At 35.1% G+C, this 13,877-nt stretch overlaps 1 protein-coding gene across 1 annotated transcript in view; it reads right to left on the bottom strand.

Annotated features, from left to right (window-relative positions):
• The window catches only part of TUSC3 (tumor suppressor candidate 3), a 101,005-nt gene that overhangs the window by 55,768 nt on the left and 31,360 nt on the right, over nt 1–13,877 (bottom strand). The window contains exons 2-5 of the mRNA XM_072334654.1: nt 8,988–9,157; nt 3,105–3,222; nt 1,016–1,156; nt 243–383 (exon numbers count right to left, since the gene is read on the bottom strand). Coding sequence (XP_072190755.1) covers nt 243–383; nt 1,016–1,156; nt 3,105–3,222; nt 8,988–9,157 — 570 coding nt within the window. The remainder of the gene's footprint in view (nt 1–242; nt 384–1,015; nt 1,157–3,104; nt 3,223–8,987; nt 9,158–13,877) is intronic.

Here is a 13,877-nt window from a genome sequence, read left to right as displayed (position 1 = left end):
GCTGAAGTTCAAACAATAATCTTCAGTCAACAACTGAAGAAAAATATTAGTTTTCAGTGAATGATTCCTAGTAATGGATATTCACTGCTGACAAGTTAGCTCTAAGATTAAGGTTATGAATCTTCATCAGTTAGTACCACCCTGATGTATGTACTGACAGATTTTACTTTACTGTGCAAGTAACAAAATATGCTAAAACAGGGAACTAATTCGAAGCATATACATATGGAAAAAGTGCATACCAGAGCTGCCATGGCCCAGCCAGTTTTGTTGTAGATGAATTCTAGATTATTTCTTCGTAGATATAACAATCCACCAACAAGAGATACCAGAAGAGCCAGAGCAATTGTACCAGAATAGTTTGGAGGCCTGAACACTCTAATCTGAAAGAGAGAAATGCAAACATACACATCACAAAGAAATACATACACGGAGAATACCTTCATTATAGACAAACAAAGAACATCTGAGGTCTGGTGTTAACAAAGACTAATAACTGAATGTATCCATGAATAAGAAGAAACAGTACTAGCTCTGGTAATAGGAAAACAGTTTTTAAGCGCTAATAATTTGCTACTGATCTGAAAACTTAAATACAGAACATTTCCATTCTTAACTCTTAAGAAAATGAAACTGACATACATAACGAAGTATATGTATATATATAATATATTGTAATAATTATAATTTTAAACAGATATGCCTTTGTGACAGACCTAGGTGCAGCTACTTTGATTCATTTTTATGTATCACTGCAAGCACATATTACTTATTAAGAACTAATTATCACAATATCACCACTTCTCTTCATCTAGAAATTATCACATAATTTACAAAGCAAGAACAATCTTCAAACTTCAGCTACCAAGACTACTTTTTTTTTTTTTTGCTGTCAAGATTCCACATTTGAGGGAAAAACAGGTATTAAGGGGAGATGACATTTATCATCTGCCTGTCTCAAACTACCAAGGTACATACATTTGGCTCCAACTTTTAAAATTGTTGAAAGACTTACATGAACATCTGTTCTGTCAGCTATCCATTTCGCTAGCTGTTCAGCCGCAAATCCGATTCTCTGCAGGTCAAATGTGTCAGCTCTCTTGGGTTTACCTTTTGGAGGAAAATGCATGAAAGTCGGAGCAGAGTTCATATTAAGCTATAAGACCAGGAAAAATAGCAAAAAAAATTAGTAACCTCGTATCTAAAATTGTTTATCTTTTATGTACCAGACAACATAAGCATAATTAGTGTGAAAAGCAGTATTTGCATTCCCAAATCATAATTCAGCGTCATTTTGTTCTGGTTGTTTGTTTGTTTGTTTTTAATACATCTTCATACACAGTTCTGTAAGAAGAGCACTCAGAGCACTGCATTTCTTGCTATTTTCTTCCAGCAGAACCTTTGGGATGTTTCACAGCTCAGAGTTTCAGTATTTCACCTGCAAGCTTTTCTGAGTGTCTCCACATTTCCCCATAAATAGCAAAACAGAGACCTCACTTCCCTCCAATCAATTAAAGAATATTAGGTTGAAATTCAAAGGCCAGAGCATTCTTCCCTGTATTCTGCAGCTATACTTCATACACAGGGAAAAAAAAAAAAAAAAAAAAAAAAGAATTCTATAACATCACCAAAACATTATCTAATCAAGTACAAAACCTATTCTATCATCAGAAATTACCTGATATTTAAATATTTTTCATCTAAGTAAAAAACAGCCCACCTCCTTAGTGAACTAATATCTAAATAAAAATATCCTTACATAGGATAAAAGAGCTGTTGTGAAGTAGTTTAAGACAATATTTTCTAAGATTTAAAAGCTAGAGATACAGAAACCTTCTGCCATCATTGTACAGGGCCCAGGGATTTGCAGATGTTTTGTTGCTTCTCTATGAATAGGATAAAAGCCAAAAAGCAAAACAGTTTTTTTGCTGTTGAATTTTTTTCATCCTGCTCCCCTCCCCCCAACTATTTGCTCTGACACCACTACATAAGTATTGTTTTGCATACATACACACAGGGTCAGAATTATTCCAAAATTCATGTTAAAAGTCATTGGTAATTGGTGTCCCTTATGCTTAACACTGGATTTCTCAGAAGCAGCCATAAAACACATTTTATCTAATTTGGCATAACTTCTATGTGAGTTTAAATGCACATATTCTGACATAAACACTAGCTGTTCTCTTCTACATAAGGAAAAAGTTGGACTGGACTATTCTGATATGCACTGATGACTTAAGGCAAGATTAAACAGTATATTTTGTATTATTGCAGCTATAAAAGATAATGTGAAAATTAAATTTTAAAGGTTATTTCAAAATTAATAAAGCAAAATTTTAACCATTAGCAAACATACTTAACAGAACATATTCCAAAGTATCTACTGGACACAAAAATACTCAGGAAATACAGTAATTAAACCTTCAAAAATATTAGGTGTTTGAAAATTAAATACTAGAGATTTTCCCTGAAAAGTTTATTCAAAATAGAGTGCTTCAAAACTCAGTAGTCTTCTTAATCTCCATTTTTAGCCTCAGTCAACAGATGAATATCAAACAGAACATCACTGAAGTATTTGACAACATTTCCCAGGAATGTGTTTTTCTTGAATACTCAGTTTAAGAGGGAATTTCAGACTATTCTCCATGAAGTGATTCCTCATTCATCACAGCCAATACAGAAAACCAAGTCTATTTTCTTTTGCCTGAAGAACTTCCAGACAAAGAGTTCGAAATTTAAAGAATATTTCTCACATAAAGCCAATTAAACATCTTAAAATACTTTTTTTCCCTGAAGGAATTATTTAAATACAAATATTATTTGTACTTCATTTACCTCCACACTAACAATGGGCTGATTAAATTTTGCATATGTATCAGTTAATTTATTAATAAACATTATGAACCGCATTTGGAAAATACCAAAAGTAGTTACTTGTAGTAGCAGCCCTTCTTTAAGTCGTAGAAATTCCAGCATCTGTTATTTGTATCCAGAAAGAACTTACACATGAAGAACATACAGAGGTATGTATCTAAGGAAATAACTGTTTTCTAGTGTCCTTTAGTAAATAATATGGAGAATGTTTTACAATATGAAGCATTTACCTGTTGAAAAACATCTGCCCCTTCATCATAATCCACTATTGTGAAAAACAGCTTGTTTGAAAAAGCAGACGAATAGCGCCATGAATTAGCCAGAACTTGATATTCTTCATTAGCTTGCCTAAAAGAAACAAACATATATCCATGTGGCATTCACTGGCAAAAGAGGCACTCTAGCCAGCTGCAGCAGTTAATTACTCTTTCAATATCACCCTGAACATCCATATTATCAATTTTAAAAGAAGTCTCAGCTCATGATGCATCACTGCTTCATACATGCCTTCTCTAAAATTACAAATGCTTTAAGTCAAACTAAAAGCAGAAACATTTCAGATGTTCACATTTAAAAGCCTCAGAAAACACAAAAGCCTCAGAAGTGGCCTGAGTGGCCAGAAACACCAAAATCTGCAAGCACATCTATGCACAGAGACACATGGTCCTCAAGTACAATACCAGGATTTACTTGAGGAAGAGGATATGGGAATACTGAAACTGGTGGAAAAATCATGAAGAAATGTGACTGCAAATGCATAGAAAAAGCGCTGCCCACACTATGCCAAAAAAACCTGTTAAACACTGGGGAAGCAATTAAACTGACAGGTGGTTTGAAAGTAACAGAAAAATGCACAAGATTATTTCTATAAAACATGTTTTGGAAGTAATAAAGGACAGTTATCCACAACACAACAGCGTTACATAATCCTTTCCATCATCATTAGAAAGACATTTTTATTACTACTTGTATTTGTAAGAAAAGCTTCTATTGGCTTTTCTCACAGCTCTGTATTCAAGGTTGTTTCTGTTCTTGTTTAGTTGCTTCATTTGTCTTAAACCTGGTCATGTCCGCACTGAGAAGAAAGTAAAAGAAACACTGGGAATCCTTATCCACAGAGAAGAGCCACAAAACAACAGACAGAAATATAAAGCAAATTCTTCCACAGGACAAATCCATATCAACAAATAATTCAATAAAAGCAAAGGAAAACAACCTGAAGGAACCCTGCAATACTTTCATCTTTACATAGGCTCCTTCACTAATTACTTCCATTTTAGCAATTAATCATAGTAATTGCACCTGTCATAAACCTCAAACCAGCAATCCAATATTTGGAAACTTCTATTTGCATGTGGTTAGATGCAAAAGCAGCATAAATGTGTTCTGCAGCTTTTCTCTAAACACATGTATGATGGCAAAGAATTCTGTTTAATTAAAAACTGTAGCTTAAAGACAGAGACTCTGCACTCAACACTAAAATATCATTTTTTGAGAGCAAAGAGGAAGAAGATGATAAGTGTTGTAAAAACAAATAAAACACCTCTCTCTCCCATTAACTCTTAACTGAGACCAGCCTTATGCATGAGATATATTACACACAGCTCCAGTGGAATTTTCTTGTATTTGGGAATAAATCTTTCTTGTGTAAAATATTTCACAAAAAAAATCTCCCCCCATTAAAAAGTAAATCTTATGAGACATAAACTCAACCCTCACCCTTACTGACTGAATACAACTTGCAACCTAAAACAGTTATTCAACAGGTTAAATTTGCAATTACAACAATGGATTATGTACTGGATTGGTTGCTTCTAGAACCACATACCAGCATTAAGCAGACTAACATGCTCACTGTGATCCTGAAGAGGGCAGTCAGACAACATCAAAGGAATGCTGTAAAATCAAGTAGTATCTGTAGGGCATTGTTCCGTTAAACCTGCTATATTAAAGCTGGACCATTTTCATTATAAGAACAAGATAAAAATCACTTTATCTTCATGCCAGCATTCTTCTTAGTCTACTTTTCACTTGTGAAGAAACTATGTCTGGGAAATTTGGATACTCCAGTTATGTGTCTACTGTTCAACAAAAGCCTCTTGTTTGCCTTCATCTACATGTATTTGTGCATTTTTACATAAAACTATTTTGAAAAAAAATATAACAGGTAAAATACACCTTCGGAAAGTAATATTTTGCAAAAGGTCTTCTTAAATTTTCTGTAAGAGCATACAAATGTTCTATAACGAAGCACTGAAGATAGCAAAGCACTCTGCAGTTCACCCTCATTGTGGCTCTTACTAAGTGTGGAAAGGGGAGACTCCAACAAGGAGTGGTAAGTATACAAAGTTACTGAAGAACATCCTACCATTACAATATTAAACTACAAAAATTGCATCGTCTGTATCAATACTCTGCAGATAAAAGGATACACTGAGATCAAATTTTGTGTAATCTGTGAAGTGGAGAGCAAAAACAACAACACCAAGGATTCTCTCTCAAAAATAAGTACTATCTTGGAAAACAGGACTCACCCATACTTCTAGTGATATGACAAGAGAAAACGGTTTTAAAATACAACAAGGGAGATTTACATTAGATACTAAGAGTTTAGATATTTTTCAGAAGTGGTACGGCACTGGAACAGGTTGCCCAGTGAAACTATGGATCTCTGGAGGCACTCAAAGCTAGGTTAGGCAAGGCTCTGAGCAGTCTGATCTAGTGGGTGGCAACTCTGCACACAGCAGGGGGTTGGAAGTAGATGATCATTAATGTCCCTTCCAACCCAAGCTATTCTATCTTTCTTCCAAGATACTAAATTGTACTGGAAAAACAAATACACATGGAACTTTCACTGACTCCTTCCATGCCCCCTATTTCTTTACTGAACACGAGTTCAAAAGATAATTTGTTCGCACTACAGCTAAGACACGTGGCAATGATTTTGTCACTATTTGCCCTTTCGCTCTTGATCAACCAACAGAAAACTGAGAGGCAGATGGAGAGATCCTGTCCTTTTCTTCTTTGCAACAACCCCCTGACCAACAATTTTATTTATTATTTTACTGCTGACCTGTTTGATCAGCTACTTGAAAACAGTTTTCTGATACTTTCTTGAGCAGTGAGACTAATAGATTTCCTTTCTTTCCTGTATAAAGAAACCTCTTAGTTGTCTCTTACTGATAGGATAAATGATGATAAAAATATGCAGACACCTTTAAAGCAATTTACTTGGAGATCATTCTGCAGCCTTCCTGGAGTAGCTACAAGCTTGTCCCAACAGATACAAGTAATCGTATCTGATAGAACTCAGCCAAATCACTAAAAATGTAACAAGTCTTTAAAAAGGATGTGCCACACCTGCAAAACATGATTATGCAGATTTGTAGATTACATAAAAGTACATTTATATACTTTTACACTCACACATCTACTATAAATACACATGCAACTTCATCTAATGGGAGTAAACAGTGCACCTTTCAATGCAATGCAACTTCCAAAGTTCTTAAAAACTCAATAGTCTGATCAGCGCACAAAGAAAAAAAAAAAATCACTGGCTACACAAGCTTCTCTCCATTACAAGCCATTTCAGGCTCTTCCTTCCCAAGCACAACCTCTAGAAAACTGATTGGGAAAATGTTTCATTCAGATGAACACCAAACCCCAATGTTTCAAAGATGACAAACTTGTTTCGTTGTTATCTTTTCAGAAATAACCTGCAAGTTAATGTAATATGTTTTGGATGAAGAATAGATCAATACTGCAGACTTTTAAATGTACATATTTAAAATATTTTAAAAGAGACAAATGAAAAAGTTATAAGCAAAACAAGCAGAATTTCATAAAGAGACAGCATTAAATGCAACAAATGCAATCAACCACCACCGCTCCTGTAGTTATTATTAACCTTATTTTTGTTTTTGTATAATGCTGTATTATTCATGTTTACCTTTTGAGGTAGCTCCAAGCAGTAGCAGCACACTATATTCCCCTTTCAAAAATACCATGCTTTAGAAACTGGACACTTACCTGAGATACTGAAATGTCAAATCAAGCCAAAGAGAAAAGACATTCCCTTCTCCCTCCCCTACCTTTTTTTTTATTTTTTATTTTTTGTTTTTTTTTTAAAGGTAATTAAATGGCGCATAAGCTTAATTTTCAGGGGGGAAATGTACTAATTATTGGGACAGTTATTCACAGATTTCAGGTGTTATATTTTAAATGCAACATTGTTGCTTTCTTTCTTTTTTTTTTTTTTTAATGCAATTGTTTCGTAAGTATTATGAAGAGGAACTGTTAGCTTAAATTTTGGACAGAAGCATCTTCACAGAACACTACAGATTTATTTTAAAATCTATTTTTCCTTTAGGCAAACTGGATACTGAATAACTAACAATAAAATAACGCATGCGTTTCAGTTCTGTATACCCTATTAGTGCTCCTGAACATTAATTACCCATTGATTTGAAAATGTCGATTTTCCTGATAATGGTTTTACGTGCAGTATGATCAACCTCATTAAATTCCCTTTATTCCACATGAAAGAGAGGATCTCAGCTTCACAATCATTTAAACAATCCTAACCAAAAGCAGTAATGTTGATTTTTTTCTCCTATGCTTAAAGATTTTTAGTTGCTTGTGTACATAAATGCCTAGACTGGCATATTACAGGATAAAGATTATTAGCAAAATTAACTTCATTAAACAATATGCAGTTCTAAGCAAAATTAACTTCCTTAATAACTGCAATATCAATGTTGTTTTCACATATCTTGCAAAAAATCTGTGCATTACATAGGGAATGAATTTGCTACTATCATTATGATGACAAATACACTAATCCCTTTATAAAGCTGAGCTCCTGTACTTTTATCTACCTGGTAACAAAATAAGTAGCAATTTAAAATATGGCAAACTTTCAACACCTGTTTCACCTCAGAAAGCTGAACTCTGGAAACACAGAGCAAACAGTAGCTGCCATGGAAGTGGTAAAATAATATTTCTTTGACTTTGGAATTTTGGACATCTTCTGTACCTACACCTTCTCCTTAAGAGTTCAGAGTTGATGGTGAACTCATGGGAATGCAATCAATACTAACAAAAAAAAAAAAATCTACAACAAAGTTCACGGAAAAATATGTAGAACTACAGGTTTACATCTTACAACCTTACTCAAGTTGAAGCTTCTATTGTGAAAGTTGCATTCCATCACCTAACAAATCCAACAAGCGACTTTATCAACTTTGCATATTGTTTACAGTACACCTACTTAAAAGCAAGAAACACTTCTTCCTATAAAATTTATCTAATTCATAGTTCCATGCAGCATTTTGCTGCAGATTTAGATACTGTTCAGAACATCCAGCACAATAAACGCACCTATTACTAGACTCAGTAATTTCCAGTGCATGTTTTGGCTGAAGAAGATTTTATTAGCTCAATTTCTGATTTAGTATGGTAATTAAATACATGACTAGCTTTCAGTACTTTGGCCCCCGTCCCATATCTATCATTAATCATTTTTGGATTAATTCTGTTGAACTAGAAATTTGCAGAAAAAGATCTTGCATTATAAGAATACCAGCACTACTCCAATATAAATTTTGATAGGAGCTACCATCACATACCAGAAGTGCATTGTCAGACAACATTCCTCAGTATGTATGCCCTCATGGGAAAAATCTGCTTACATTTTTAAGAACTGTTCAAATCTGTGAAATCACAGTTCTCACCAGGGCACCAGATATCACTTAACAGAAGAAATTATTGGGATGTCATGTTATTAAATAATGATTATCCTCTTTATCATAAAACACCTTTGGGGAGACCAAAGCATAAAACAGTTTCTTAAATGTGTGTTGTTGTTGTTGTTTTTCTGCAGTATACATTTGATTCAATTGTAATTAAAAATGCTGAGAAAACTTCTGAACATTGTCCTATAGATTAAATAGAAGTTGAAAAAGATGCTGTAAAAAACACACGAGGCTGTTAAACAGTAAATATCCACCCCCAAGCAAAGAACAACCCCACTCATACTGAACAATGATTAAAACGTTCACTTGAAAACTGAGGTGAGAAAGATGGAAAAAAATCACTAAGGTATAAATTACCTGCAAACAGAGCACTGCCGCTGTGGCTGGAGAGCAGTGAACATCACTATCACAGAGTAGTTACGAGGTGGAGCCTTCACAAATCTTCGGAATTTGTCTCCATTCATGCGGATGACCGAGCGCCTTGAGCTCCACTCCATTAGCTGTTCCACCTTCTCAGCCAGAAGATTCTGTAATTGAGGACAGAGAAGAAGAATGTTCAAACTGAAACTTGAAGCACTCTGTGACTATGTTCTAGTTTTGCATTTCCTGAGCTCCTACTGACTTAAGCTGGAAGTTAGGGGGCAACTCTATATCATAGTCTATCCTTGCTTGTAGACAAGCAGATCACTAGCATCTTAAATCAACTGTTTGGTCTTTAAGAGAAATGACACATAAAATGAAATCAGACATACAGCTTGTTACTTAAACAAAGGAGTAAAGCAAGGATGACTAAATATAAGATACCAGTATGGCACTTAACTTCCATGTAGCTTTAGAAATCTAAACATTGTATCATGTACTCTTTTCAGTAAAAATCAAATTACAGGAAGGTAATATTATAATGAAAGAAAAATCTGCTATGGAAAGAAAAAAATAGATGAGAAAACTGGATAATATGACTTACACAGAAGCGGAGTGCTGCAGGAAGATAAACAGAAATGGAAACAAGGTTAAGGGGCAGCAAGCAAGAGAGAAACTGAGGTCAGAAAATTGGGAAGTGAGAGACCTACGACAAAGCAAACATGAGCTGGCAGTAGACAAACTAATGAGGATCTGGGAAAACGAGAATGTGAGGACAGATATGACAACGATGAAACCAAATACTGTGTAAGAACTGTCCAAGGAGATAAGTTTAATAGATAGGTTATTAAATAAACAAATTCTAATATCAGTATCAGGCTATATTGATCAGTAATATACATACAAGGACTGCTCCAAAAGTAACACTTTCTATTTTATTCTGTTGGCCCATTATGTCAGAGGCAAACATTTGTGGTACAGCAGCAGAGGTTGAACATTCTAATCAGTATTCTATAACAACTTGTTACCATGCAATTGATGTCACCAAAGGGGCAGTTTGACAAAATGGCATCTGACATAGAAGAGTGTATGAAGCAAAGGTATGCTGCTGAATTCCTCCATGATATATATATATTAAAAAAAAAGAAAAAAAAAAAACACAAAAAAACACCAAATAGCATACATGTATATGGAGACCAAACAGTGGAGGTGTTTCAGCAGTGGTAACAGTTACATGAAAGACAAGTGAAATTCCAGATGGCCATGCAGATTTTTACAAGCTCGGCATGAAGGCTCTTGTATATCACTTGTGAAAACTCATAGCTAATTGTGGTGACTATGCTGAAAAATAATGTTTTGTAGCTGAAAATTTGCTCTATCAGTGTTATCATGCTCTTTGTCTGTGTTGTAGTTTCCATGGAAATAAAGAGGTGGTATTAATTCCAGAGTGACCTATGTATATGAGTGAGAGAAAGACTGAAGTACTAGGGTTACCAGAAAATTACACTGTCTTCCTTACTTTCCATCCTAAGAATTAGAAAAGATGTCTCTTGCACAGCTTCTTATGAGACACTAATTGTAATCAGAAGTTTCAAGTTTAAGAGAAGACTTCATCAGCATAAGTCATAAATAGTTTTGAAACAGTTTTTGTCCCTAAAAAGCCTAAAAACAATCCTTTGAATTTTCACTGACATTCTTTTACTCTGGTTGAGATCAATAATTACCAATCTGAATGAGAGATTACAACTGGTTATCAGGAGAATACCAAAGAAACAATTAATACTAGAACTTTACTTCCACTAAAAGGCTTACTCGTTTTTGGAAGTTTAACTTCAAAAAGACATTATTAAACTTCTTTTAAAAGAAAACAAAACCAACAAACAAACCCAGCAGTAAGCAGGCTTTTTCTCAGTGCACCAGATAAAAAAACTACCAAACAAACGAACCTAGTAAATTTACCACACTAGGCAGCCAAGCTAGTACTTCAAGAATATGAAGCTATCAGGTACCGTTTTATTACTTGCTTTATTGGATTCTGAACAATATACTTGTTTCAAATATAAAACTACCATTGAATAGATGGTGGATAACTACATACATCATAAAACTCCTTCTACAGACCAGATTACCAAATCTTAGGTCACTGTCTGCACTTTATTATCCTACCACTTTTAAAAGCCACTTCTATTCGAGAAAGTCTACTCTTGCAGAATTATTAATAGAAAAGACCTTCCAGAGTAGGTCTAAGCTTCACAGTCAAACCTGTGGAATGGATTATAGTCTAAGGCCTTCTGGTTTATAACACTGTGCAGACAGTTGAAGGTCTGATATTGTTCTATCATTTATAGGATCTTCACACAATGAATGCTCCTCATCTCATTCAATAATGAAAGAAATACATCTAGTGTTAAATGAGCTTCTGCTGTAGTGATGCGCTTTAGTTTGAAGTTGAGTATCAATTTTCAGGAAATATGGCAGATTTCAGCATAACAACTGCCTGTTTCAAATTAGTATCAGAAAGGCACCCACTTCTCAGTCAGTGTGCTCTAAGAGATAAGCGGCATATTCAAAGGGAAGTAAATGTTTCTTTTAAATACTGAAGACAGCAGACTGGATTTTGAGATTCACAATCCAGAATATCTCTTAGCTAATTTTTTTCTAAGAAAATTGAGTTTTTAAAATAAACTTGTATAAAAATAAGATAAAATACTGAGGCTTCCCAACTTTTACAGATGTGTCAGTAACTCAACGCTTCCCACTTGGCAAACTTTTCTGTTTGCCAGAATCCTTCACATCTCCAGATAAAAGAACATGATTAAATCTGATTCACTCATTGTGAATCTAAAGGGATTCAACAAGGCCACGTGCAAAGCATTGCACTTGAGTTGGGGGCAATCCTATGTAAATGTACAGATGGGGAGAAAAACTCATTGATAGCAGCCCTGCCAAGAAGGACTTGGGAGTCTTGATGAATGAAAAGCTGGACACGAGCCAGCAGTGAATACTTGTAGCCCAGAAGGCCACCCATCCTAGGCTACATCAAAAGAGGGCTATCCATCAGGGGAAGGGAGGTGACTGTACCCCTCTACTCTCCTTGTGAAGCCCCAGCTGGAGAGCTGCATCCAGGCCTGGTGCCCCCATCACAAGAAATATGTAAACCTGTTGAAGCAGGTTAAGAAGATGGCCATGAAGATTATCCAAAGGCTGGAGTACCTCTCCTATGAAGAAGGCTGAGGGAACTAAGGTCTTGCTCAGCTTGGAAAAAGGTCTGAGATCTCATTGTGGCCTTCCAGTATTTGAGGGAGCTTATAAACAGGACAGAATCCAACATTTCACATGGGCAGATACTGATAGGACAAGGAAGAATGCCTTTAAACTAAAAAATAGGAGATTTAGATTAGTTATTAAGAATAATTGTTTTACGTGGAGGGTGGTGAGGCACAGGCCACTTAGAGAAGTAGTGGATGCACAATCCCAAGACATGTTCAAGGACAGGCTATCTGCTGAGTAACAGTTCTACCTATGGCAAGTGATTGGAACTGCATCATCTTTAAGGTCCCTAAGACTATAATTCTCTAGATAAAACTCACCTAATGATTACTGAGATATAGTAATAATTGTTGCTCATTATCAAGAAAACACAGACAATAACTCATTTTTTGCTCCTTTCTGTTCCATGCAAATAAAGACCCTGCTCTTGCTTAAGCTTATTTATTTGCAGAGTTGATATATTTACTAGTTAATTTACCAGCTTTAAGCTGATAATTCAATGGGACTATTTTAGCTAAAACACTGGAAAAACAAACAAAAAAACCCACAAGAAAAAATTTGAGGACAAGAAATTCCTCCCTCAAGCGAAAGCAGCTTGGAATTACTCAGCTACACAAAGTACTTAAATCAGTGGATGAGAAGACAGCTCTGTATCATTCATCTAGTTTCATTAGCTGATATCCTCTCCACTCAGAAAGAGAATACGTAAGACATGTGGAAACAACATAAATGCTAAGAACTATCAAACCAAAACAATAATATTGCTTTCATTCTTACACTGTTTTGAAAGGAATGCAAATACAAAGCACAACATTTTTTCCAAACTAAATAACCCTTAAAAACATAATTGAGAAAAATCAAAATACGGAAGCAACAGAAAGCAGGTTTTTTTTCTTTTTGTGTTTTTTGTTTGTTTGTTTGTTTTGTTTTGTTTTTAATTAGGACAGGGATTTTTCCATGAAGACATCACCTATGAAAATGATTTTCATTGCTTCAGAAGGAGCAAAGTAATTAATGTTTTGGCCTTAATCCCATTAGCCAGAAGAGCAGTCCCTACTGAAATTAGGTTCTTGGAAGAGCAATTTTACATAATTCTGCTTTTGTCCCTATGGCTAACTAAGGAATTTTCCATGTTAACTTGTCTATACCACTGAAACAAGAAAAAAACAAAGGAGTACAATTACAGTTCCTCTGTTTTAAATCTCTGTTTCCACTTATGTGATGAAACACCTATGCTACCTATCAAAACAGAAGGCAAGTTGTAGCAAGTTATAAGAAAAATGATGCTGGCAGGCTTCTGGCATCTGCAGCTGATTAGACGCTTTCAACAAAACAATACCCTGTTGGGGATTGCTTCCCAGCAACATCCCCGTCTCCTTCTTGACTCTTAAATAAGTAGAGCTTGGTATCCACAAGCCTTCCTTTTAGTACTCTGTGACTAGAAGACTAGCAACTCTAAACAAAGCTTTCTTCACTCATTCTCCCTAAACACAATGTCTATAAGATAAAGGGATAAACAACAGTAACTACAACCTAATATTTACAGATGTTTCCTCTCACTTGACTGTTAATCTTCCTTGGCTAAAACTTCATTTCTCTAGACTCAGATAAAATCAT

Source organism: Excalfactoria chinensis, chromosome 4 (assembly GCF_039878825.1).
Source record: "Excalfactoria chinensis isolate bCotChi1 chromosome 4, bCotChi1.hap2, whole genome shotgun sequence".
Classification (NCBI taxonomy): Eukaryota; Metazoa; Chordata; class Aves; order Galliformes; family Phasianidae; genus Excalfactoria; species Excalfactoria chinensis.
This window is presented reverse-complemented; position numbering and strand designations above follow the sequence as displayed.